The sequence below is a fragment of the Cetorhinus maximus genome, chromosome 5 (assembly GCF_964194155.1).
Source record: "Cetorhinus maximus chromosome 5, sCetMax3.hap1.1, whole genome shotgun sequence".
Taxonomy (NCBI): Eukaryota; Metazoa; Chordata; class Chondrichthyes; order Lamniformes; family Cetorhinidae; genus Cetorhinus; species Cetorhinus maximus.
This window is the reverse complement of record NC_135883.1, coordinates 18,949,984-18,977,850: the sequence shown is the minus strand read 5'-3', so window position 1 is coordinate 18,977,850 and position 27,867 is coordinate 18,949,984. Positions and strand designations below refer to the sequence as shown.

The 27,867-nt window shown below is 41.0% G+C and overlaps 1 protein-coding gene across 1 annotated transcript; it reads right to left on the bottom strand.

The window, feature by feature from the left end:
• Positions 1-26,570, bottom strand: tdrd6a (tudor domain containing 6a). Its single transcript, XM_078541401.1, has 4 exons — positions 19,991-26,570; positions 16,495-16,587; positions 13,016-13,099; positions 1-1,975 (listed from the first exon to the last, which is right to left on the bottom strand). The coding sequence occupies exons 1-4, from the start codon at positions 26,568-26,570 to the stop codon at positions 1,512-1,514; spliced, it is 7,221 nt and encodes a 2,406-aa protein (XP_078397527.1). The 3' UTR covers positions 1-1,511.
• Between the last annotated feature and the right edge of the window lie 1,297 nt (positions 26,571-27,867).

Here is a 27,867-nt window from a genome sequence, read left to right as displayed (position 1 = left end):
AGTGTAGATAATCTCCCTTCATTCTTGATACATGTTAGTAGCAGAGCACTAAACACTACGAAAATCAACATTACTGCTATTCAACTAGGATGTCTTAGCCTATAAAACCAGCCTTCACCACCGAGATTTCTTTTTAGCCATTCATGCTTCTCATATCAGTAGTCTGCGCCATGGAAGAAATTCAAAACTAAAAAAAATGAAGTGAACATGCTTTAAATGAAACATTTGGTACAATGCTCAAAATCAAAGCTACATAATGTACTAAGTAAAACAAAATAAATTTTAATCACAAAATTTTAAAAGATTGTTTAGAATTGTCAAGAACTTTGACAGAATGACAACTAAGTAGGAAATTACATGTGGAGTTAATATGGTTTGTATAGTGGTCACAGGAAATTTCAAGTATATAACTGAGAAAACGAACATTCATAATTTGGTCTTGGCTATCAAAATAGGTCATTGTGAAAATGGATAATACAAATGAGAAACAATAACCCTTCATGATCTTCAAGGACATGAATATTAAACAGATTATGGAAAATAAAAAGAGGAAAGCAACTTCTACCATAAGAACAAAAAAAACACAAGAAATAGGAGCAGGAGCAGACCATATGGTCAACTTTTCAAAATTTAATGAGCCCTCACAAAAATGTCTGCATAAACAAGCTTTTATTTGTCATTTCAATTGAACACATTTTAAACAGGCTGCAGTGTACATAAAAGTATTTTGATGACTACTACTTTTGGAAACATCCTGTTTGGTTCTAGGATGTAGTTATAGTTGACTTACATTATAATCCATAATTTAAAGTTTGTGAAAGGACCTTTTCCAGGAACCATGGGTGATTACATTTTTGGCTGTAACATACATACAGAAACAATTCTAAGGCATTGACATTCTTGCATACTGATCAGGTTTCAGCAAGATTCACTACAATGTTTGCTTAATAGGTTTATCAAATTTTACAACTTCAAGTATCTACGTTCACCATTACAGATGAAACATGGTCATTTTCTAACTGACTGGTACCAGCAGTAACCTTTAGATTCAAATTCTATCCAACAGGCCACACACCTGTCAATAAGACTCTTTCTACTGCACCATTCCCCCCACCACCAACCCCCACCCCCAATGAAATTTAGGCATCTTCATGCAGACTATGAAAAAAACTGGGTTTTGCCAAGTCAATTGAATGCAAGTTTGAATTCTAAACTTAAACCTCCCTTAGACTGAAATACTGCAACATCTCAAAATAAAAATGATCATTTATCTCTTTTAGGCACCTGATCAACCATAAACATGCTATATTAGTTTCTGTATTTTACAGCTTGGGGTTTGATTCCAGAGACTAAGTATTCTTTTCCAATATAGCTTTAAAATCAGTCGGACAATGCAAGGGGCTAAATGAAATGCTCATTTTCCAGTATTTGTAGCCATAGTATTTTTAACAAAAATCTTCAGGAGCAGGAATAATTTCTTTACAAATCTTCCTTAAAGACTTCTGATGACACTATTGAAGGGAATCCACAGATTCTGCTGTAGGTGTGCCCTCTACAGCGGTGCAGATATTAGTTTCTACATTTTTTGACAAATTTTCAAATTTGCTTAATTTTTCTGATGCTGAAAGTGCAACAAAAGGCGTCGGTTGGTGTTTTTGGTTTTGATCTATTTGTTTAAGAAATGCAACTTCTGATTCGATAGAAGGTAGCACAGCATCAGTAACTTTGATACTGGCACCGTGGATCAATTGTTCTTTATCTAATGCAACACTATCAACAGCCGTTGCTGCCACATGTGAATGCAGCATCTGACCATCTTCTTTCTCACAATGAACTTCAGAACCAACAATTTCCTTCTGGGAGACATCAGCACTGACATTTGGATAGTTTGACCCACTGCTCTGGTGTTCGTTCTCACTTCGAACTTCCATACAAGTTATGTCACTATTAGCCTGAAGTATCAATAAGGGTGATCCTATTAAAAGAAAAAATATAAGCAACACAAGGTATTGGAAAAGTCAGAACTTTACTTTTCTAGTCAACGAGGCATTTATGGGAGTGCGTGCATAGCAACAGAGCTGTGAAAAAAAAACTATTACACTGATAAAGGGCACAAACTCCATAGTGAATAACAATATGGTGTAGGACGACACTGGCACTTGACCAAATCCCAGTTTGAATTGTTCAGCCTCTGGCCTCAAATTACTCGAGTACAATTGGGTAAGCTAAAAATATGCTGGACGAGAGTCAAATATATTGGGTTATAAATTTAGCAACCAACTACATTCAAAATACCCTGCAAGCGCCCATAAACAATGATAAAGAATGCTCTAAAACAGCCTAGTTACAGTTCCAAGTTTGTTGAGGAAAAGGATATCTAGATTACTAGCAAACCTGATTCCTATAATCAGGTCAACTCAAACCCTCAATGTAGATTTTCTCTCTGTAGTGGATTAAGACCTGAAGGAAATCCACTATTTTATGGTATTTTACAATCATTAATTGTTTGAGGCGGTTTATGATAATACTGTATCTCATCATGGTCTGAGATTATTTACTCCCTGCAGTTACCTAAACAGTTGTGCCAACTTGGAAGGGTGCAGTTGAGTGAAAACAGCTAGAGGTTGTGTATTTTAACAAAAAATGGCAAATTAAATTAACAGCACAGAAGACCATGTAAAGCTTGCAATGGAATCTAACAGATTTATTGAAATCTCAAAATAAGGCTTTACTTATCTTCAGCTAACAGGCCAGAATGCAGAAAGCATTTTGAGAACCAAGACAATGGTCACAAACTGGATTGGATATAATCTGTTCCTGACTGCTGCTTCGCTGTGCACTCAAAATAAAATTAAAACCTACAAGGAGGCAGGAAGCTGCTGCTTCAGGTAGAGACAGCCAATCTCAATCCAATAAAGTAGAGACCAAAGTAGGACAAATGAACACTTTAAAAAGGTGTAGGAAATGAGATTAATTCATTTGGCACGTGTTACTTCATACACACACAAAAAGGTAGCCACCCAATAGGGAGAAATTAGTTTTCCATGCATATAGTTTTTTCCACCCCCAGCTTTGTCAGGCAGGCCTGAGCTGAGTGAGCTCGACTGGGCCCTGTATACATACCTAAGTCAAGAATGTTTTAGGCCCTGAACATGTGAGCAGGGGAATATTACCACGATTAAGCTTGGTATAGTTATATTTGTGTAATCTCTCCTAAAATTATGATTATGTCATATCAATTTTAAAACAATTAGCTTTGATGTTCCTTCAGACTGCAAATAAGTTAGATTGTCTGTTATCAGTAAATGCCTCATCATCCTGTTGAACTGTCCAGTGCAAATTGCCAGAAAATAAAGCAAAAATCACTGATTCCAACAGAGACAATCTTGTTGTTAAAACCAGGACATTGCAACCTTTAGCTTGACTGCATGCACACGGACAGGGTCCCAGAGAGGAGTTAGGAAATCAGTTTTAAAGTCAAGCTACATTATCCTCTTAAGTGGAAAAGCATGCATGGTCATTTATTTTTATTTGCATGTTCATTATTATCATACAAGTTTTGATAGGAAATAAATGAATCTTATAACTTTTCTGTATACCCACCTGATATGAATCATTATACTGCTTTATTTCCTTTCAAATCTCGACTCACCAAGTGTTTGTTCAAGTATGCCTTTGGAGAAATTGAAGAAATACGTGTGCAAAAGACACAAATATCTGGTCCAAATCACAAACAGTGCTACTGGTTTTATTTCATAAGAGTAACCACTGAAAAAGCAAACAATTCACCCATCAGGACCATTTCTTCTAATGTGTCTTTACAAATTCAACCATTCACTTACACAAATCGATTGCAGAGGAAAGTAGTCATTTCAAAAGGAGAACTTCCCCTAAAAATAAAAACTCTGGGGTGTCAATTCAGCTCATCTGTATGCTTTTCCAAAGTCATAACAGAATTGCAACTTTTTTCTTGCAGAGTACTTAATCTATGCCTATATCACCCCATGACCTTCAACATTTTCTAAGTGAGGCACTATGTTACAAAGCAGGAACAAATGTCACTTCCTTCCCAAGGGAGACTGCCTGACTGGAATCTATATAACTCGAGTGGTGGTCACCCAAACACTGGAATCCCTTGGCAGTAATCCCCCTAGTTAGAACCCAGGAATGAAACCTCAGCACAACAATCAGATACAATTTAATTTCCATTTTCTTTTCAGCAAACAAATAATTTTCCCTCTTAAAGTTAAATAAAACTAAAGAAAAGCACATTACTCACTCTGGTAAACTGGCAGTTTAAAAAAGCACTTTATAGTCTTCCAGACTTAATATTGAGTTCAACAATTTCAGATCATGAACTCTCCCCTCCATCCCCACCCCCTTTCCAATCCCCCCTTTTCCAATAATTTATAATATTTTTACAACAATATTTTTCTTTTTCCTATTTTTAAGTTTATTTCGATCTATTGTTTCATCTCCACTTTTTAGCCCATTTCGATCCCTTCCCCCCACCCCACCCGCACTAGGGCCATCTGCCACTAGGTTGTCCTGTTTGCGTCCCTTAATGTCCCCATTAGCACATCCTTTAGATAATATCACCACCGCCAACACCCTTTTGCCCTTTTGTCTATGACATCTTTGGCAGTCTCTTGGCCTCCACCTATCACTGGCCCCGCTATCGAGCTCTCCTGTCCCACCCCCATCTACCAGCTTATATTTCATCTCATTTCTATATGTCTTAGTTCTGATGAAGGGTCATACGGACTCGAAACGTCAACTGTATCCCTCTCCGCAGATGCTGTCAGACCTGCTGCGTTTTTCCAGGTATTTTTGTTTTTGTTCTAGTTTAAAAAAGCAACTTGGAACTACAGTAAAATATAGTAAGGTTTACCAGATAGGACTTTAATTTTGTCCAAAACCAGTCCACTAAAGACAATGCTTGGAATTCAGGGCTGCAATTGATACCTCAAGATTCAATTGACATCAGTGACTAGGTAGTCCGAGTATCCTGCCTTTATGCAGTTGGCCCGCACTGCCTTATGATTACTTGGATGGCAGAATTGCGGCGATAGTTAGATTCTGTCTTGTTGGAGATGGTCATTGCAGGGCACTTATGTGGTGTGAATGTTACTTGCCTGTCGTCAGCTCAAGCCTGGATATTGTCCAGGTCTTGTGCATTTGGACATGGAGGGCTTCAGTATCTGAGTTGCGAATGGTGCTGAACATTGTGCAATCATCTGCGAACACCCTCACTTCTGACCTTATGATGGATGGAAAGCATTTATAAATTTACAATTAAATTGAATCAAACTCACCCAGGCTCCTCAGGCAGCACCTTCCAAACCACTACCATCTAGAAGGACAAAAGCAGCAGATACGTGGGATCACCACCACCTGGAAGATCCCCTCCAAGCCACTCACCATCCTGGTTTGGAAATATATTGCTGTTCCTTCACTGTTGCTGGGTCAAAATCAACATCACAGGGGCTGCAGCAACGGAAGGTGGCAGCTCACCACCACCTTCTCAAGGGCAATTAGGGATGGGCAATAAATACTGCCCTAGCCAGTGACACCCACATCGCATAAGTGAATGAGAAAAAAAATTAACATCTCCAGAATTATACTTTAGTTCTGAAATTTTTGGCTTTGGGCCAAACAAATATACACAAGGTATATGAAAAATTATGTTTTTAGGCCAAAGATTACTTTTACACAGGGGTCAACTTCTATACAGGAACGTTTTTTTAAAAAAGTGACGTTAGCATATGTTGGTATTCCGAAGGATTTGGGTGCCCTTGTATACAAATCAAAGTAAATGACAAGCAATTAGGAAGACAAATAAGAACAAAGAGGAGTAGGCCATACAGTCCTTCGAGCCTGCTCTGCCATTCAAGGAGATCATGGCTTATCTTCTACTTCAACACCATTTTCCTGAACTATCCCCATATCCCTTTGTCTTTAAAATGTAGAAATCTATCGATCTCAATCTTGAGCGTACTCAATGACTGAGCGCTGAGCCTCCACAGCCCTCTGGGGGAGAATTCCAAAGATTCACCACTCTCGGATTGAAGAAATTCCTCCTCATCTCAGTTCTAAATGGCCTACCTCTTATTATGAGACTGTGTCCCCTGGTTTTCAACGCCTGCCCCTCCCCACCCCCAACAAGCCAAGGGAAACATCCTTCCTGCATCTCCCCGCCAGGCCCTGTAAGAACTTTGTATGTTTAAATGAGATCACTTTTCATTCTTCTAAACTCCAGAGAATAAAGGCCCAGTCTATTTGATCTTTCCTCATAGGACAATCCCTCCATCCCAGGAATTAATTTCATGAACCTTTGTTGCACTCTCTCTATGGCAGGTATATCTTTCCTTAGGTAAGGAGACCAAAACTGCACACAATACTCCAGGTGCGGTCTCTATATAACTGCAGTAAGACATCTTCACTCCTATACTCAAAACCTCTTGTAATAAAGGCCAACACACCATTTGCCTTAATTGCTGGCTGTACCTGTATGTTAGCTTTCAGCAACTCATGAACAAGGACAGCCAAGTCTCTTTGAAATTCAACACTTAAGAATAATCTATTCTGCTTTCCTATCAAAGTGAATAACCTTTTTCCGCATCATACTCCATCTGCCAAATTTTTTCCCTCTCGCTTAGCCTCTCCAAATCCCCTTGAAGCACCTTTGCATCCTCCTCACAAGTGTGAGACGTGGTATGTTAGCCTTTATTGCATGAGAGGAGAAGTGAAGAACTCTTACTACAATTATATAAGGCTTTCATGAAGCCACAGATGGAGTATTGTGTACAGCTTTGTTCACCATACCCAAAGATTACTGCTTTAGAAGTGGTCGAACAAATTCACTAGAATAAGTGAACAAATAAAAAGAAAAGTTAAATTCTCTACAAGACTGAAAACTGTTAACTATTTAGAAGGCTGCAGGAATGGGGGAGCCAAGTAGACTGAAGGCCGTCTTCACGACAAGAGTTCATCTGACCTCAACACTGAAGTTGCATGTTTCATTCATGTATTTTCTTAAGAGCAACCTTAGCCCAACTCAATGTTTTGCATTGAGTAAAGTCCAAATACAGAATTCCTAGCTTCACAGTGCTGCAACACAATTTTTTATGCACGAAGCAAGAAAGGTAAGATAAGAGGTAATGTTGCTGTAGCATTTATTTAGATACTAAATTAATCTGTTGCTTTATGGTAATTTCCCCAAGTTAACTGTGTTTAGCAACACGTTAACTTGGAAGACAACTGGTTTTATTAATCTGTGTTTAGGAAGACTAATGCCCAACCTAGAACAAAACTTGCTAACTTCTGCTCATTACAATGGCAATTCTAACATGCACGTCGACAAAATTCAGGTCTACTGTCATATCAAATAGATTCCGTTGAATATGGGTACAAGCATCCCACCTGCCAGTAACAGTAAAATTGCTGGAGATGGCAGGGAAATTCAAGTCGTACTGCTTCTCAGATCACATTTCAGTTTTTAAAAAAATTTTCTCACAGGATATGGGCGTCGCTGGCTAGGCCAGCATTTTTGTTGTCCATCCCTAATTGCCCTTGAGGTGGTGGTGGTGAGCTGCCTTCTTGAACTGCTGCAGTCCATGTGGTGTAGGTACACCCACAGTGCTGTTAAGGAGGGAGTTCCAGGATTTTGACTCAGCGACAATGAAGGGACAGTGATATAGTTCCATGCCAGGATGGTGTGTGGCTTGGAGGGGAACCTGTAGGTGGTGATGTTCCCATGCATCTATTGCCCTGGTCCGTCTAGTAGGTTGGGGTCATGGGTTTGGAAGGTGCTAGCGAAGCAAGATTCTCAACATAGATTTGATTATCAGCATCTGGGACAATAGGCCTGCTGCATGATATTGCAAATTCCAAACAGAAGCCACAAAGTCACCAGCAAGAAAAGGAAGGTGCTCTGCTGTTGTCCAGTCTTCCCAAGATTTCAACACTCCCAGAATAGTCAGTGGACAAGAAAGAGAGTTGGATGCAGTCACCCACTTCAGACATCCACGATAGAGATTCCAGCTGAGATTTAATGGTCAAAAATTCCAAACCTTTTAGAATGTGGCAAAAAATTTATGAAACATTCTTTGAACTGCCATCTACGGGGTAAACATTAAAATGCTTTAGCCATATTTATTTTTCTACTGCTATAAAGGTCTCAATCCTAGATAGCTAGTATCAACGGCACCTCATCTCCAAGCCATTCCAAAACAGGACAGTCTTAACACTAAACCTGGCAGTTTCTAAATTAACTAGATTTATTTCCTGAAGTTAAAATTTGCTGACTGGTCAGAAAAATCACAACAGTTTAGAGTTCATAAATTGCTCCAGCAATAGCTTTGGTTTCCATTTCATCTAGGACTATTTTGGCTCTCATGCTCATATTTGACTGCATCTCAGCCACAAATTAAGTGACTCATTAGCCTTTGAACAGCCTGGAATGCACAATAGTTACATTTTTCTTCTGACAGTTCCATTTCCAAGATGCATTAGCCATGTATGCATGGTGCTCACTTCATCCTAAAACTATGCATTAGCTATCTTCTAGAAACCAGGAATGCTAGTTGGAAATTTTAGACATCCCCCAGATTTACACCTTACACAGAATAGATTACCAGAGGCTAGTTCTGCCTCTATTTGCTTCCATACAATATCATGGAATGCATCATGAGTTATGACCTAGAATGTTGAACCTCAGAAGTGCTCTGCGATGATATGGAAGTATGCACCTTGGGAGGGTTCTTGAGCACTTTGAGCTGAAATCAATACTTAAGCAAGGTTAACATAATGGGATCAGAGCCACCTTGCTACTAACAGAAAAGCTAGGTCATCAAATAATAAACTCAAATCATCTGCACTTGTATGTATTTGAAGCTTTTTAATCTGCATCCAATAATCTAGTTTACAGGTCGTCAGGTCTGGACTAATCCGTGGCAGCATCCATGTCAACACCCATCTAAGGCTTCCGAGATCCTAATCGAGGCTCAGAACTGTTTTTGATTGGGGCCAGTGTGAAATGGGAAAAGAAGGATAATAAGTTATAGACAGAGGTGTGCATGATGAAAGAGAATACGAAGAGTTTAGGAGGGAAGTCAAAAAGCAATTAGCAATTCAATTAGGAACTATGACAAATTATCAAGGTACATCAAACAAAATATTTACAGACCCAAAAGGAAGGTTGCGATGGGAATAGGGCCATTAAGGGATAGACAGGATGATACCACAAGGTAATGATAAAGAAATGGCAGAAACATTAAGTCATTATTTTGCTTTCTTAAAGTGATAGAACAAGTAGACATGGCATTGAATGGTGAAATAAATAATGATACACGTGCAGTTAAAACACAGAAACATAGAAAAATAGAAGTAGATCATTCGGCCCATCGAGCCTGCTCCGCCATTCAATATGATCATGGCTGATCCTCAACATCACACGCCCATTCTCTCCCCATACCTCTTGATGCCTTTAGGAGTCTAGAAATCTATTTCCTTCTTAAATATATTCAGTGACCTGGCTTCCACAGCCCTCTGTGGTAGAGAATTCCACAGGTTCACCACTCTGAGTGAAGAAGTTTCTCATCTCAATCCTAAATGGTCTACCTCGTATCCCGAGATTGAGATCCCTTGTTCTAGAACCCCCAGCCAGAGGAAAAATCATCCCTGCATCCAGTCCATCCAGCCCTGTCAGAATTTTATACGTTTCAATGAGATCCCCCCTTGTTCTTCTAAACTCCAGTGAATACAGACCTAGTCGGCCCAATCTCTCCTCATATATGACAAACCTGCCATCCAGTAATCAGTCTGGTGAATCTTTGCTGCAGTCTCTATGAGTTCTCTGTTTCTTAGTAAGACCAAAGCTGCGCACACTGCTCCAGATGTGGTTTCACCAAGGCCCTGTATGGCTGCAGCAAGACATCCTTGCTCCTGTACTCATGCCCTATTGCAAATGAAAGCCAACATACCATTTGCCTTAACTGCTTGCTGCACCCGCGTGCTTGCTTTCAGTGACTGGTGTAAAACGGCACCTCTGACATTGCAGCACACCCTCAGTGCTGCACTGGACTATCAGCTTAGATGGCATGCCTGGCACGAGTCTTGAACTCACAGCCTTCTGACTTTTGGAGGCATGAATGCTATCCACTGAGCCATTCCTGACACATTAAAAAAAAGGGGATGCATCAAATAAACTAAAACTCAAAAGAGGATAAAGCCCCTGGTCTGGATGAATTTCATCCATATATTTTAAAACATCTGGGGAAGCGTTAGCACAGGCAATACTACACATTTAATAATTTGTTAGAGAAAGATGTAATGCCAAAGGACAGGTTGATAGCTAATGTATTTCCTATATTTAAGGGGGACAGGAAATTAGAAAGTCAGCTTAACACTGGCTGTAGGAAAATAATTGAGTAGAACAGAAGAACACCTAGAAATGAGAAATAATGAATTTAGTTAGCATGGATTTTAAAAAGAGACAATCTTGCTCGACCACCCATACTAAATTTTTTGAGGAGATAACGGAGCAAGAATGCTGTAATGCAGAAGATGTAATTTATCTTCAAAAGGCTTTCAATGGGGTGCCTCATAATAGACTAATGGCGAAGGTCAAAGAACATGGATTCAGGGACAAGTGGTAGATGGATCTGGCATCAAAACAAAAACCAGGGAGTAGGAGTAAAGGCCAGTTATTCAGAGTGGCAGAAAATAGAAGGTGGTATTCCACATTTGGACTTCGGAAACAAAAACAATTTCTACATTTGCGGATGACGCCAAATTTGAAGGTACGGGGTGGGTGGGGTAGGGAGTCAGTCAGTGCTGAGGACTGTTAAAAAAAAACTACAGGACATTAATAAACTTGCAGGATGAAAAATAATTGGCAAACTAAGTTTAACACATATAATGGTGAAGTAGTACATTTTGGTAGAGAAAATGCCGTGCCCTTGGACAAGCTGTTCCAGCACAGCTACAACACTGGCGTCCACGCAGCAATGTGAAAAAAAATCACCCAGGGTAGGTCCTGTCCACAAAACGCAGGACAAATCCAACCTGGTCAATTACAACCCCATCATTCTACTCTCGATCATCAAAGTGATGGAAGGGGTTGTTAACACTGCTATAAAGCAGCACTTGTACAGAAATAACCTGCTCACCGACGTTCAGTTTGAGTTCTGATACAGCCACTCAGCTCATTACAGCCTCGGTCCAAACACGGACAAAAGAGCTGAACTCCAGAGGTGAGGTAAGAATGACTGCCCTTGACATCAAGGCCACATTTGACCAAGTGTGGCATCAAGGGGCCCTAGAAAAACTGAAGTCAATGGGAATCAGGAGGAAAACTGTCCAGTGGTTGGAGTCATACCTAGCACAAAAGGAAGATGTTAGTGGTTGTTGGAGGTCAATCATCTCAGTCCCAGGATATCGCTGCAAGAGTTCCTCAGGGTAGTGAGCCAAGCCAACCATCTTCAGCTGCTTCATCAACGACATTCCGTCCATCTTAAGGTCAAAAATGAGGATGTTCACAGAAGACTGCACAATGTTCAGCACCACTTAAAACTCCTCAGATACTGAAGCAGTCCGTGTTCATATGCAGCAAGACCCAGACAATATTCAGGCTTGGGCTGAAAAGTGGCAAGTAACAATCGCACCACACGTGCTGGGCAATGACCATCTCCAACAAGAGAGAATCTAAACATCTCCCCCTGACATTCAATGGCATTACCATTGCTGAATCCCCAACTATCAATATCCTGGGGGGGTTACCATTGACTGGAAACTTAACAGCACCAGCCATATAACCATACACAGTGACTACAATAACAGGTCAGAGGCTGGGAATTCTAGAGTAACTCACCTCCTGACTCCCCAAAGCCTGTCCACCGTCTACAAGGCACAAGTCAGGAATATGATGGAATATTCTCCAATTGCCTAATGAATGCAGCTTTAACACTCAAGAAGCTCAACATCAACCAAGACAAAGCAGTCCACTTGCCTGGCACCTCATCCACAACCGTTAACATTCACTCCCTCCATCACTGACGCATCATGGCAGCATTGTGCACCATAAACAAGATGCACTACAGCAATTCAGCAAGGCTCCTTCAACATCACCTTTCCAAACCATGACCGTTACCAGCAAGAATGACAAGGGCAGCAGATACATGGGGACACTACCACATGCAAGTTCCCCTACAAGCCACACACCATCCTGACTTACATTGCCTTTCCTTCACTGTCACAAAATTCTGGAACTCCCTGGGTGTTCCTACAAACACATGGTCTGCAGTGGTTCAAGAAAGCACCCACCACTTTCTCAAGGGCAATCAGGGACGGGCAATAAATGCTGATCTAACCTGTGATGCTGCAGAAATAAAAAAGGTTTCTTATTACTTGCAAGGTGCAAGTCTAGGTGAGACAGAGGAACAATGAGATCTTGGAGTGCAAATACAATCAATCCATAAAAGTTGCACCACAAGTTAGCATGGCCATAAAATATGCAAACCAAGCACCAGGCTTTATTCCTTTCGGGATAGAATTGAAGTAGGGAAGTTATACTACACCACAGTTCTGGTTTCCATATTATATAAAAAAGACATAGAGGCACTAAAAAGGGTGCAGAGAAGATTCACACTGACGATACCAGAAAACTATATTTGAAAATCACATTCAAGGCCGCACCATAGCAGGATCAAAATTGCTTAACTTCCCCTCCAAACACGATGGGTCATAACATGTGTAAGGTAGGAGAAGAGAGATTATGGTAAAGTGTACCAAAGGTGGAATAGAATCACAATGAATGAAAATGTCTTTTAAAGTCGAGGCTGCATGGGCTCAAGTACATCAAGAATATGTTACACATCATACAATTTGTTTGCAAAGACAATAATGCTTTGTAAAACTGTACGTGGTTTGGTGACAAGTTACACTTAAGTGCAACAACATACTGCTCAAATACACTAATACTAAGCTGCAGAAACAATTTCAAAACTTTACGTACCTTTTTCCATGCCAGTAATTGTATCTTTCAAAGAAATGTTTTCCTCTTTCCCAGCATCTCTTTCAGTCATAGCTATCTGTAATCCTGAGGGAAAAACATTAAAAAGTACCATCCACTCATTAAATCTAAACCAGCTAGTACCTAAAGGTAAAAAGGTGCAATGTGCAAAAGTCGGGAGGTTTTTTTTAAATTTTACATCTGCAGAGGGGACAGGTGAAGCTGACTGCCTGTCATTTATATAACTCCTCTGATTTTTGCTCCAGTTCTATATAAAAAAATAGACCAACACAATGGACAATGTCTCACTGTAACACAAATTCAGAAATACATATAAAATTATTTTCACTTGTAAGGTCTTCCATTGGTCAAGTGAATTAGACTCTATGTTACTCAAGTTCATGGTATATATTTGGACTAATATTTGCATTTAAAGCATAACATTTTTTCTCATCTTACAACAAGCAAGTTATCTTAAAGAATAAAGGCAAACCTTTTAGTCTGGTCAGATACTTTTAAACATGTACCCTCTTAAAAAGTTCCCAATTGTGCAATGTACAGGTTGTTACAAATAGTAGCTTTGAAGAGGTTTTCCAAGGATCAATTAGAATCTCGCCAACTTGGTCACCACGAAGCCCTTAATTTATCCTGAAAATGTGCCTCTCAGCAAAATATTGAGCAATGAATTTATGTTCCCAACCACTTTGGCAAATTTGTCTGAAAATTAGTTGCACCAATGTGCAAGTTCCATGACTCAAGCTTCTGTTTGATTTTCATCATTTGGTTTTGATTTATTGATAGTGACACGACAGAATGTGGTCCATTTTTAGATATATTAAATTTTAAATACTTTGAGTGGGGGGAGGGCAAGAGAAAGAGAAAAAAACCAAAATGAAACTAGACTAACTTTTCTTCATGCATTAACTAGTCCACTGACAAGTTGGGAGACTGGTGCCTGCAAAATAAAAAATGAACCACCTAGTCATATTTAAAACAAAAACAGAATTACCTGGAAAAACTCAGCAGGTCATATTTAAACACCATTGCAGATTATCAGAAGATTTATTGGAAAAAATTTTCATGTCAAATGCCTCATGTGGAAAGCTTACCATTAGCCCTTAAAGGGGAAAGAAAAAAAGGTTAAGCAGCACCAAAATCAAAAGGTTTGTTAAGACTGATTAGTAGCCATCTCCTGTTCTATTATGTCTGTAAGCTCAGTGCCATTTTTCAGCAACCCAGCTGATAAGCCAAATACAAGACCCTGGTTCACTCTTCAGTCCCCCAATAATCTCTCCCTTTCCTATGGAAGGTTTCAATGGAAGCACAGGAGATGCAACATCTGCCCTTTCACCTCTTCAATGTCCAATGCTCCAAACATTCCAAGTGCAGCAGGAATTACTTCTTTAAAGTTATAGCATACTGCATTCGCTGCTCAAGATCCTATATATTGGGGAGACCATAGGCCTTCACCAAGTCATTGTTATTTAGTTTTGGACGATTTGGACAAGAGATATTCAAACAAACTAAATTCTGAGATGCAAAGAGGAGAAGTGGCAAGAGCCTGAAATAAACGTGATGCATTTGACTAAGGCCCCAGTTAGTGCAAAGGGGCTAATGTTGTATTTGAAAAAGTAATGAGAATATCTGAGGCTGAGCAGCTGACAAACTTTTCCTGTTTTGTTGGTTAATTACAAGATTTATTTCCAAAGTTAATTTTTTAAACTCAAGCTGCTCTGCTCACAGCCATACAATTATTTGCTTGGTAGCAGGAAATGCAACTTTGCTACTTGTGCACAATACATACTTAAGTGTGAGGAAAAGTATAGAAAAATTTATTCAGCCACAAAGCAACTAAGTGCACATGTTCTACACCCCCCAACTCTCACAAAAAAAATCCAAGTTGCCTGTAAATGCTCTGCTCATTTTTACTTTAATCAGGTTCCATGGTAATGGAAATGATTCATTCCTTCCAGATTATGGAATGATTGACGCCAATGTGAACCTACGTTAATTTAGCAATTTTCTATGCTGGGACCAAGAGCTACTTGTAATAAGTACTGCAAGCACACAAGACAAAAAGACAACTTCATGACGAACTGCACATAGAAGAAAGGAGGTTCACAATAACAGCAGATATTCAGTGTCAATTATGTTTATCTTGGAACATTTTTCCAGTAGAGTCAGACAACACAGATGATCAGTAACATGTTTGTTATTCAGGAAGTCAGGGGGCTGGTGGGGGAAAGAAAAAAGAGGAATAGTCTTAAGCAGGGTCTGTTCCCTCTACAACACTCTGGTTCACCCGTCATTTCCAACACCCTTCTTCCCTTTCATCTGCCACCTTTCTATACAAGCGCAGGAAATACAGCATCTGCTCTTTTGTCCTCCCTTCTCCCTGCCCAAGGTACCAAACGTCTTCCACGTGAAGCAGCAAATTACTTTCAACTTACAGTATATGGTATTCACTGCTCTTTGTCATCTCCCATACAATGAAGAAACCAAACACAGGTTGGGTGACCGCACTGCAGAACACTTTTGTTCAGTGTTCTGTTCAGTCTGCAAGTGTTACCAAGTTCCCAGTTGCCTGCCATTTTACTTCTCCACCTTACTCCCATTCTGACCTTTCAGTCCTTGGCTTGCAAGTGTTCTAATGAAGCCCATTACAAACAGCACCTCATCTTTCAACTGAACACTTTATGGTCTTCTGGACTCAAATGAGTCCAATAACTTGAGATCATAAAATGAGTTTTTTTTCTGATGGTTTGTATTTTTCCTTTTGTTTCTTTTTCAGTTACCTTGCATTTAGAAGGCAGCTATCCTACCATTCACATCTCCTCTAGATACATCTTTTGTTTCTTTACTTGTCCCAAAACCATTCCCTTCGACCTCACACCATGAAATCTTTTGTCAATTTAATCTCTCCTGCCCTCTACACTATCTTTCCCTTTGTTCTGCTGCCCACACACCCCACTTTCATCTCCTTTAAACCTACTACATTTCTAACTTTTTGCGGTTCCTACATTAACATTGTTTCTCTCTCCACAGATGCTGCCTGGCTACTGAATGTCTCCAGTATTTTCTGTTTTTATTTCAGATTTCCAGAATCTGCAGTATTTTGCTTTTGTAACATTTCTATCAACTCGTTTTGAGTTATAGCACAAGATGTAAGTGTGTGTCAGAACATAATCTGGCTGCTGCATTTGATGTGGAATCATTCAGAGCTAGATAATAAATACTAAAGTTGCATGATTAAAAAAATGTCAACATAGTATTATGCAACAAAGCAGTACAGAAGGACTCCGAACTCATCAGGCATGGACTGAAGATGATAAAGAACCAAAACAGTTTAGACACCATATAGGAAATACAAACAATCCTACTCTTAAGTGCCTTAAATAAAATAACTTTGGAATGTAAGTCAGCAGATTAAGTTTATTTCCATAGTTTTGTTGAGGGTGCAAAGAACAACATTAACCATATACCTTTATTCATAACACCACTAAGAGGAGTTGTAGCACAGGGAAGAATTTTACTTTCATCTTCTTCTGGGCAGATATTCAACGTAGCAGTTGGAACTATGGAGTAAGCAAGTGAAAAAAAGTTAGATAATGCTACTGACATACTATACAACACAAAAACAAACATGAAGTACATAATTAATCTACAGAAGTAGTAACGTGCAGCATAATGCCACCAATCTATACTGGTCATGATTAAACTGAACTAGAGATTCTTTCAGGTTAATGATTACTCAGAGTTTTAATTCCTTTTTGAAACAAAAACAGCCAGCTCTAAGAGGAAAATAAGCTGGAAACAACCTTGGCTGATCTTTCAGGCTAGGTCGAAGAATGGCTTATAATTACAGCAGGACCCAAGTGTCAGAAACAGTAATGGGCCAAAATGCACAAGATCTGCCTGGTTGGTTCTGTGAAGCTAATGGACCTTAGATAAAATGGCTTGATCTCTGTGGAGGAGAGAAGTTGATAAAAATACATTTTTTTTTGTACACACACTACCCTATGATAGTTTCAAGCAGTTTCATACTTGGAACACACCCAAAAAACATTTGCAGTCAACTTAGTATTGTTATTGCAACAATACCTCTAAATACAGGAGACCTAGTTATTCTTTCACTGAAGACTTAGAAGAATCAAAACGTCTCTCGGAAAAAAGCTACTGTAAGCTGTTTATGTGTAACAACAGGTCTAGGACCATAAAACACAAAATGTTGTCAAAAGTCTGGCCTTGTGACTTGTTTTGGTCATTAAATATCAAAGTCCAATTGGGAAGTGCTTTTTCCTGAAACTTTATATCTAATGGCCTCAGTATTAAATCAAGGAATACACACTATACTTAACTGAAATCTGCCCATTATAATTTCAACATCTATCCTCAGAGAAAACAGCTTCCTAACTACCAATCTTGTTCTAATACAAAGTTCTTGTTAGGATTCAAATTTCATAGCACTCTACAAAATGCTCCTTCCTGGAGTCTCAGCTTCTGTAATGGCATGTCCATTGCAGTTAGATTGTATAGAAACTCTGGAGAGTATAAACTGTTAACTTTTTCATCTGTCGAATTGACACTGAGGTATTCTATTAATTCAACTTTTTCATTTAAATCTAGCAAATCTTCACATTTCTAAATGCAAAGAACTTTCAATTAATGAGTTGTATTAAATACAACAATGGTTTCACCAAATAGGAAATCAACACAATTTGACTCCTTAGAAAAACAATTCTCCAGTATTTCAATTGAATCTCCCATTTTTCTATCCCGTAGTTTAAGAAGCCAATCTGCAAACTTTTTCCACTGGGTGTTACCAGTGTGTTCTTTAATTTGAATTTCCTCATTTGTGGCCATATTGCTTTTGCTGATACAATTTCTACAGCAAATATATCCTCTCAACACTTGGTGCTCCTTTATAAGATTACTTCCATGAGAAAATATGCAATAAGACCAATCATCCCCATTATTTTGCATTGTTCCTAACTAGGGAAGACACAAATAGTTTACATCTATTATTCATCATTCAAGTCTTTCAAATATCCTAAAGTACCTCACCTAGAAGCAATTATCTGGTCAGTTCTGAGAGATAAAGTAACAACCATATTGTGCACAGCAAGTTTCCACATACAGTAGAAAGCTTTATAAGTTGCAGTTAGCAACCACTTTCCTGGAACAATATTTTGACAAATTTGGATTTCAACATAATTTAACTGACCAAGCAAAAAGTGCGGACAAAGGCTGCGTATCATCATAGATATTTAATATTCTCAAAAGGAAATTGCTACTTTTAGAAAGGGAGAGCAGTTGGCCCAGCTTATTGCTACAGAACCAATATAGGCAGAGCAAAATGTTTCTAATATGACACAACCTGATGACCTTGAAAGTTACTAGGTCTCCAATACTTACTGACGCAGGGTGTGGAGAGGAACATTATGGCAGAGTTTTCTGAATGCAATGGAGTTTACTTTTTGTAAAAAAGATTCCCTGCTTGTTTGATAAAGAAATGTGCCACAAAAGACCTAAGCCCAGCAGAAGTTTAGTGATTGTTGGAGGCAGTAGGTGTGGAGATCACAAAGGATGGGGGAACCCTGAAGTCATCTGATGGATCCAGCCCGTCTCACCTACCTTTATCAGCAGAATTACCAAGGCCTAGAAAACTCAGCCACATGGATTAAAATAGAACGCCTGATAAAGTGAAAAAACACAGCCTCCTCTATAAGGATGTTTCAACAATTGACCAGCATCCTAAAGGCAGATTCATCTCAGATTTAATATTTTAAGCTTCCCATCCTTTGAGGCATTAGTGTTATCCCGATACCCTCTTCATATTTACATCTACCATTCATAAATCTCACCTACTGCTTGATTGATCGAGATTTGCACTGTGCAGCCATATGATGGCCAAATGAAAGGAAAAAAGGTGGATGGAGTGAGGGATTGGGAATAAAGGACAAAGGAGGGAGAGAGAAAAAGATCCTGAAAAAATACAGAGAAATGGAGCAAAGTAAAATGGCTTAAGTCATCAAAGCTGAAGGGAATTTCAAATATCAGTTTGAATTCAAGTAAATTACATTTGGTAAAAGTACAGATAGTTGAAGATCTTTTAGCAAATTAGAAAGGGTGGAGGGGAAGAAAAGCACTGAAGGAGTGAAGAGAAGGGGGAAAAATTGAGAGTTATGAAAATTTTAACATTAAGGGCTGAAGTGAAGTCTAATCTAGATGTCTGATTACTAAATACATTTTGTTTGAATACAATTGAAGACCCATGAGATATTAAATTACAGATTACAATTAGTAATGCATAGGATTACATAGCACACATAGCAGAAACAGGTCATTAAGCCCAATGTCAGAGCGCAAAAATAGATTAGAAGCATGATTTCACCCATCATGTATTTCACCTGAAGCTTAAGAGTGTGCTCAATTTTCCCAATGATTGAATAGTTATAATCCATTCTACGCATTCAATGGCTGTAAAAGTATATCATCATAAGCTTAGACCAGTCCATACGCTGGTACATGGTAAATAGTTATAGTTGTGCAAACATTTTTCCCCACATATTAAATGCAAGTTCATGAGAACATTCAGGAATCAGACTTCAAGAGCAATGGAATTTGTGCTACATAGATCAAGCAATAGCCAAACCACAAATTATACCAAGTAGTAATGAGATGTTAACACGGTTGTCAGTTACAGGTTCTGCAAGTTGGTGGGAGTTTTAAATTACATTAAAATAGTTGCAACACCATCACACTGAAATAGTCCAATTCCCTTGTATTCACCAGCAAGTACATCTTCTGCAACATAAGAAAAGCAGCAAAACTTAGAACTCGAAAACCAGTATTCATGGCACCCAGGGAGTGTGTCATATTATTTTGTAATCAAGTCTACTTATATTTTAAAACGTGCATTTTAAATTCAATTTAAACCTGTAATGATTAGGATCTTAACACAAAGGTCTTACCCACCCCTCTCAAACTGTTCCTCTGTTTCACTGCTGTTCACCTGAGCTTCTGATAAGTTTTGATCTTCATAGTAATCATCATCGTCGTCCTCATGGGAGATGAGAATACGGGTCATGGAATCATCACCAATCTCCTCCGTAAAAGGCTGATCCTGTTGGCATTTAAAAATCTCTTCATACAAATCAATAGTCTGCACAGATTCCTGCAAATATTCACTTGTTTTCAGTGTCCCTTGAGCTTCTTTAAGATCTGCATCTTCAGTCTGGTTGCTTAAAGAGTATTGATCCATACCAGCCTGCGTCGTAGGCATTCCTTCATCTGAAGCAGACTTAGCATCTTCAAATTTGTCAACCACAACAGTCTCAATGGTATCTTCAGTGGAAATTGTAGACAATGCAGCAAGCTTATGGGTCTTTAACGTATTTAGTATATGTACTTCATTATCTATACCATCCACTACTGGAGACAGCTGAATACTCGGAAGGTTAATTATGCATTTGTTATTCTCTTCTGGTATATTTACAGCTGGGCTTTTAAGATGCATCACTTCCTCATTACGCAATTTACACAAAGTGACAAAGTTTTCTGCATTTGGTATTTCAGAAGACGTTATGTTTGAAGTTATAGGCTGCATCAATAGTTTATCTTCTAGATTTAAGCCACCAGGGCTAGACATTATAGGAGTTAACTGACCAGTACTTAATGAATTATCACATATCTGACTGCTTTCATCATGTTTATCAGTATGTGGATTCCAGAAATTTCTCACTATATCATTGATTATACCATTAACATACTGAATTTGGACATACAATAAAGGCGGTAAACTGCCGTTTTTGCATTCATTTGCTACCACAGTAACTTTTAACAACTGATCTGAAAGATTAAGGAGAGCATCCACAGCACCATCTTTCCAAGAACCATTAGATAAATCATATCCTGAAAGGCAACACGGAAAAGACTGTGTGGGAATCTTCAGTAGCTCTTTGGGCATCTTTTTAACTTGTTCTATTCCAACATCATCTTCATTCCCATAGTCAACATATTGCAGAGTAAGCATGTTTCCATTTATCTTTTTCACTTCAGCTCTGTACCACTGTCCATCTTCACAATATTTACAAAAACAGCTGTCACCAACTGAAATGTCAGATAGTAATTCCCTGTTGGTAACACCAAGCACTCCAACTTCTTTCATTTTTTTAGATAAGATGTGAACTTCAGGGGATGAATACTGACACCAAAAATAACTAGGACTTTCCGCTGCAGTGATATACCCTTCAATGGTTTGCCCCACTAAAGGGAGTTTCTTGATGTATCGCCCATAAATGGCTGCGTCAGATACACACACATTCAGTTTTTCAATACCCAATCCTGAAGCAGTTAGTCTGTTTCTCACGATGTTATCCAAGTGGTCATATATAGCCACTTCCAGTACATTATCTTCAGAAACACCAATTACTTTTACAGTTACAGTTTTGTACAAAACCAAAGTTTCAAAGAGTTCAATTGCTTCTTTAGACCAGATATTTCCATCAATTGGAAACAAGCCATGCAACTTACATTCATAACTTAATGTAAATGCAGGAGTTACCTCAATTATATCTTTGCTGTTTACTTCTTCCTTAATGCCTTCCTTCAGAAAAAGTACCTCAACAACTTCATTACAAACCTGCACAATTTCACATGTAGCCCAGTTATTATGGGCTTTACTTTTCACCATACAAAGATTGCCAGCCTTTGGAATCAAATCGTCTTTGGACTGTAAATCATTGGAGTCATCTTCCATTTTCTCAAGTGACTCAATAAAAATGCCATCACTTGTAGTTTTAAACTGACACCAAAACTGCTGAGGAGACTTTACTGCAAAGACATATGCATTGAACTTTGAAGCAGGTCTTACATCAATTACAGGATATTCAGTTGGTTGCTGAGAATATTGCGTACCACTGCTAAATTCAAAGTTATTCAGCAAATTAGCCATTGATCCCTGGTCATCATAAAGATGAACCTCCCACAGTTGCCCACACCGTTCCATAAATTCACATGTTATTCCAGTTTTACTTGTTCTCTTTACGAATTCAGATACAGCTTCTTTACTGCCTTCTCTGGAACTCGAATTCTGAAATCCTGCAAGAAAGCATGGTATGCTAAGTCGGTGGACTTCTAAGAAATCTTTAGAAAGAGGAAAAACTTTTGATGCATCGACTGTTGCAGTATTACCATAATCTATATATTCCACAGAAACCAAGTCATCACAAATTTGAGTTACAACAGCTCTGTACTGAGAACCATCTTCAGGAAACTCTGCACAGACTACATCACCTATCTGAAAATTTGCAACTTTTCTGTCATTTGTATTACATGTGTTCAACTTTTCTTCCATCGCAGTTACTTTATCTTCATTTTGGAGAAGCTGAACAAAAAAGTGTGATGGATTGATAACATGTGAAACAGATACATCACTTTTAAAACCACGATTCAATGCCATCAGAGGGAGATCTGTCAGTTTAGGCCAAGGTGTAGTTAGGTTAGTGTTTTTTTTAATAGGATTTTCAACCCAATTGCCATCCAACTTGTGATCTACAATTTCCATACTGGATTTTAAATCTGAAGACTCTTTTATATTCTTTGTACATATTTTGCTGTGAACACATTTCTTTAGCCCAACCTCGTCAGTTTGTGAAATAACCTCAGTTCTATTCTTCCACCTGTCCTCTTTGCAAGCAGATATGGTTATCTTCTCAGTTTCACGATTATCACCTTGGTCCTCAACTATACGTCTTTTGAGAGGCAGTGGCTCATGATCACTCTTTGCCACGTAAGGGGTGCATGACTTTTCATTTTTATTTTTTTGCCTTCCTGCACTTCCATTTGTTTTTGTTTCACTGGTACTCTGCAAGCATAGCTGTTCCTTAATCTTTGCATTAATTTGCATGTTTCCATCGTATAGTTCAACAATCAGTTTTCCATCAGTCTCTTTTGCTACAACTACAGCTTTTAAAGGCTTATCCATAACAGCTTTTTTAAACCAGATAATAATGTCAAGGGATAAGTCAACTGGTATATCAGACAACCCACATTTAATTGCTTGCATTGGTAGAAATTTAACATCTTTTGCACTGTTAGGTATTGGAAGCAAGTCATCTTTATCAATATCTAACTTGTTGCCATAGTCCACAAAAGAGACCCGAATTCGGTCTTGTATGGGCCATGCCAAAGCACGATACCACCGGTTATCAGTGTATTTTGCAAGACAAATGGGATCTACACCCTGTGAAAAAGTATAGCCCTGCATCTTGGAAGACAGTTTATTAACCTTATCTGCAAGTTTATCTAGAATGCCCAGGTTTCTACCAAGCAGACAGTAGAATTTTGTTGGGCTTGCTACATGGCTCACATACATTTCTTCTTCACTACCAATTTTCACATCATGAGTTGAATAGTAATAGGTATAAAGACTTACTGATGGGGCAAGGACACTAGGCGATCCTACAAATTTGGCTAAGCCTCGCTCTATAAGTAACTGGCAAGCACTCTGAAAAGGAGTGTTCAAATCCACAACATTACACAGACCTTTGCCTTCTACAACAGTCAATGCATACACTGTGCATTTGAGTTCCATATATAAGCTTAAGGCATTATCAATAAATTCCTGGAAGGCAGCAATTGAATCTTCATTCCACATGAACGGATCAGGACCCATGGGTTGAATTATGTTATAAAGACTGCACCTAAACGCCTGACCTTTGAAAAGAAGAAACTCTGGTTTTATTAGACGCAGGTCACTTATGGGCACTCTCTCTCTATTTCCATAATCGATATATAATACATCCACTTCCACTGCAGTCACTTTTCCAAGGATCAGTGCTCTGTACCACTTTCCATCTTCGGAGTACCTTACAATACAAGCAGGTTGACCAGGCTGAAAATTATCTTCATGTGTGTTATAATATTCCTGTATTTTACTCATGAGTATCTTCAATTCATGTGTATTTTTAGTCATTTGACACCAAAAGTCACCAGGTTCATCAATGTAAGAAACTTGTACATCCACAGTGCTTCCCACTTTAAGATATTCTTGCTTATAGGGAGACTCTGTAATTACAGATTCCATCATTTCTGTTCTATCATTACATTCAAATTCTCCCTGACTAGAAAATAATGCGGTCAGAGAATCACTTAAGCCCACTGTTGGTGTACCACAGTACTCTGTAAATGGCTTAATTTTTTCAGGAGTCACTGGTCTTTGCTCCAATTTGTCTTTTTTGCTTCTGCCATGTGAGTGAACAATTTCTTCAGAAGAATGTGAAATATGTAAATGGCCCAATAAATCCAAATTCTTTGAATTGAAATTTGAGACTTTAAATTCTTTGCGATCAGCATAACCTGCCAACAAGATTAACTTATTCACACTGGGTTCTCCCTCATCTTCCACATCTAGCAGTTCGATCAAGTATTTGTCCATTTCCTTCTCTAAAACGTGAACCACAAGATGTTTTTCGAACACTGCCTTTTCAAAATAGGTAATAGCTTCTCTACTCCAAGTCCCCTCTTTGGGTGCGAGGTCAGCAAGGGAGCACTTCACTGCTAAGGCAGGCAATTTTCTATATTCTGGAAGTAATGCCTTAACATCATGCCAGTCCACAACTTCCATGTTTCCATAATCAATGAAAAATACCCTGAAGTTGCCATCAAGAATCTCAGTAATAACAGCTCTATAAAATAAGTTATCAGCCTTGAATTTAGCACAGCATAACAAACCCGGTTCGGGCTTCTTCACTAATCCTTCATTTCGACTCAAGTTTCCATATTTTTTGGCAATGCTGTTCATGAGTTTTTCAAACTCGCTCGCCGTCTCCATGGTTCGGATCCAAAACTCTGAAGGATCTTTCACAAATTCAACTAGGACATCATAAAATGCATTCAGTTTCAGATTCGCGTTCTTCAGCAGAGAGATGCGATCCTTGGGTTTGGCGGAGGGCCCTTCGGTCCGCCTGTCCCCGATGAGGTAGTCGCCGCCGCACTGAAGTGCGTTGAGCTTCTGGCCATCCGCCCTCGGCCGACCCTCCTCGCCGTAACACGACAGCAAGCTCTCAGCCTGGGCGTTGAAAGCCGCGTTGACGGTGGAGCCATCCTCCTGGTACAGGGTCACGTAGTAGACGTTCTCCACCGAGTTGTAGAACTCCACCTTGGCCTGCAGCACCCGGCGCAGGATCAGCGACTTGAGCAGCTCGACGTGCCGCGCCGACCAGCCGCGGCCGTAGTCGGAGGCATCGCGTAGCGCGAAGGGGTAGGTGACCACGGGCATCTTGAAGTAGCCGGGGCTGAGCTTGCGGACGACGCGGGCCGGCACCACCTCGCGGTCGCCGTAGTCGACGTAGAAGACCTCGAGCACGCCGTCGGCCAGGGTCTGCTGGATGAGCGCGCGGTACCAGCGGCCGTCGGCGCTCTTGGCGGCGCAGGGCGAGCCGAGCCTGCGCGGAGCCTCGAGCGCGCGGCTGTTGTCATAGTAACGGTGCATGCTGTCGTGCAGCCGCTCGAGCTCCGGGCAGTGGCACCGCAGTTGGCAGAAGAAGCGGTCCGGGTAGCGCACGTGAGTCACCCGCACCGTCACCGTCTCGTCCACTTGCAGCAGCGGGTAGAAGTAGCTGAGGCTGTAGCCCGCCTCGCTGGGCGGCGGCGGCGGCAGCAAGCCCAAGGTCGAAGCCGCTTCGCCCCCGGAGGAGGAGCCGCCGGCCAGCGGCGCCGGGGCGCGCTCTTTCCTGAAGGAGGCGGAGCCGGCAGCGGCGGCGGCGCAGGGCCGGGAGGTGGACATCTCCACCATCAGCCGGAAGGCGCTCCGGTCGATGGCCCTGGCCAGACCCAGTTCGCACAGCTGCCGCGACACGCGGGCCACCTCCACCAGCACCAGGCGGTTGGGCAGCACGGCCTCTACCTGCGTCTCCAGGGTCCGCCCTTGCAGGGCGCGGAAGAAGGAGAGCGCCCCCGGCGGCCAGGAGGCCGCGCCGCCCCGCTGCTTACCGCCGTCCTCGCCGTCCTCCGGTACCTTGTCTTGCTCCGCATCCTCCCGCTCCTCCTCGTCCTCGGCGGCGGCGTTGCAGTTGCTGTTGCTGCTGCCGCCGCCAGCGGCTCCGGGCCCAGTCGCCGGCACCAAGTTGGCCAGGATGCAACAGACCACCTCGGGGGGCAGCTGGAACAGGTCCTTCTTGCCTCGGTCCAGGCTGCGGGCTCGGACCGGCAGCGCACGCCCTTCGTCCAGGGTGAAGACGGTGTAATCGTCGCCGACGCGGCTCAGCACCCGGGCCCGGTGCCACTCGCCGCCCATGTCCACCAGGCATCGTTCGTTGGTCTCCAGGGGCGGGACCGGCACGCTGCGCCCGGCTCCTCCTCCGCCGGCCAGCCGGGCCGCCTTGGCCCAGCTCTGTATGTCGCTGTGCAGCCTCTGGTACTCGGGCTGCCTTTCTCGCTGCTGGAAGCGGCCCCACAGCCTGACCAGCACGGAGCCGGGCCGGGGTAGGTCCACCCGGGTCACCCGGAAAGCGAGGCAGACGCCCGTGGGCGGCAACCCGGCGGTCGAGCACATCGTGATGCGACCGCGGCGCACGGCTCCTTCTGCCGTCTCCTTCAAGTGTTTTTCTTCACAAACAGGCAGCCCCATTCACGAGCCGGAGGCCGTTAGTGTTTGAATTCGATTGGAATCCTCCATCATGGCGGCAACAATCCAGCGGCTCTTTCAAAAGTGGCGGCGGAACACGTTTCAGTTAGCCCCGCCCCCTTGCTTAACGCGGTCCTTACCGCGCATGCGCGGGGATGGCTCAGCTCATTTGGCGCAACGCGGGGGAGGGCGAGGGAGCGAAAGGGAGAGTTGAAACGATTCTTTTTAAAACTATTCAGATTTAATTTTCTTCTGTCAACTTTTTTGAACTGAGTGATATTACTAATTATCCGCGCGTTTAGTTTCATCTTTTCTGAAGACCGACTCGATTGGAACAGCTGCCCCCGTCCTTTCAGCAGTTGGGCTGTGCTCGGATGCCGATGTATCACGTGCTCTGGTTCCGCACATGCGCAACAGAACATGAGCTCTGTCGCGATATCTCTTGACATCTTGGTTTGTGTGAGTGTTTCTCGAAGTGTCTCATTGGAAAAATGTCATATGTTGCAATGAAACAATCAATCGCGCGCGGTTGTTTTTTTTGTAATAAGGTGACCTTTTGTGAGTGTCTATTCATTTTTTGTCGCCTGTCTTCTATTTCTTATTCTTAAAACAGGTTTCAGTGCTGCAATTTGGTGCAAATTGATACTTATGTCAAGATTTGTTATAACACTGGAGCAGTATGTTGAATACATATCATATCCAAAGGCAATATGCTTCCATGCTGTAGAATCTTTCCTAGCATCACGAGGATATCTGTCTTTTAAACCAGTCCATGTAAAGCAGGTGATTTTATCACTTTCCCAAGTGGAAAAAACATGGAACTTTGATGACATCGATGATTACTTCGGTGCTGCTTCATGCTCTCGTCGGGACCTGGAGAAATTTATTAATTTTGCTTCCAATCTCCACCCCTCCATCATTTTCACATGGTCCATCTCTGACACTTCTCTTCCCTTCCTTGACCTCTCTGTCTCAATTTCTGATGATAGACTGTCCACCAATATCCATTACAAGCCACAGCTACCTCGACTACAGCTCCTCACACCCCGCTTCCTGTAAAGACTCTATCCCATTCTCTCAGTTCCTTCGCCTCCTTCGCATCTGTTCTGATGACGCTACCTTCAAAAACAGCTCCTCTGACATGTCCTCCTTCTTCCTTAACCGAGGTTTTCCATCCACGGTCGTTGACAGGGCCCTCAACCGTGTCCGGCCCATATCCCGCGCA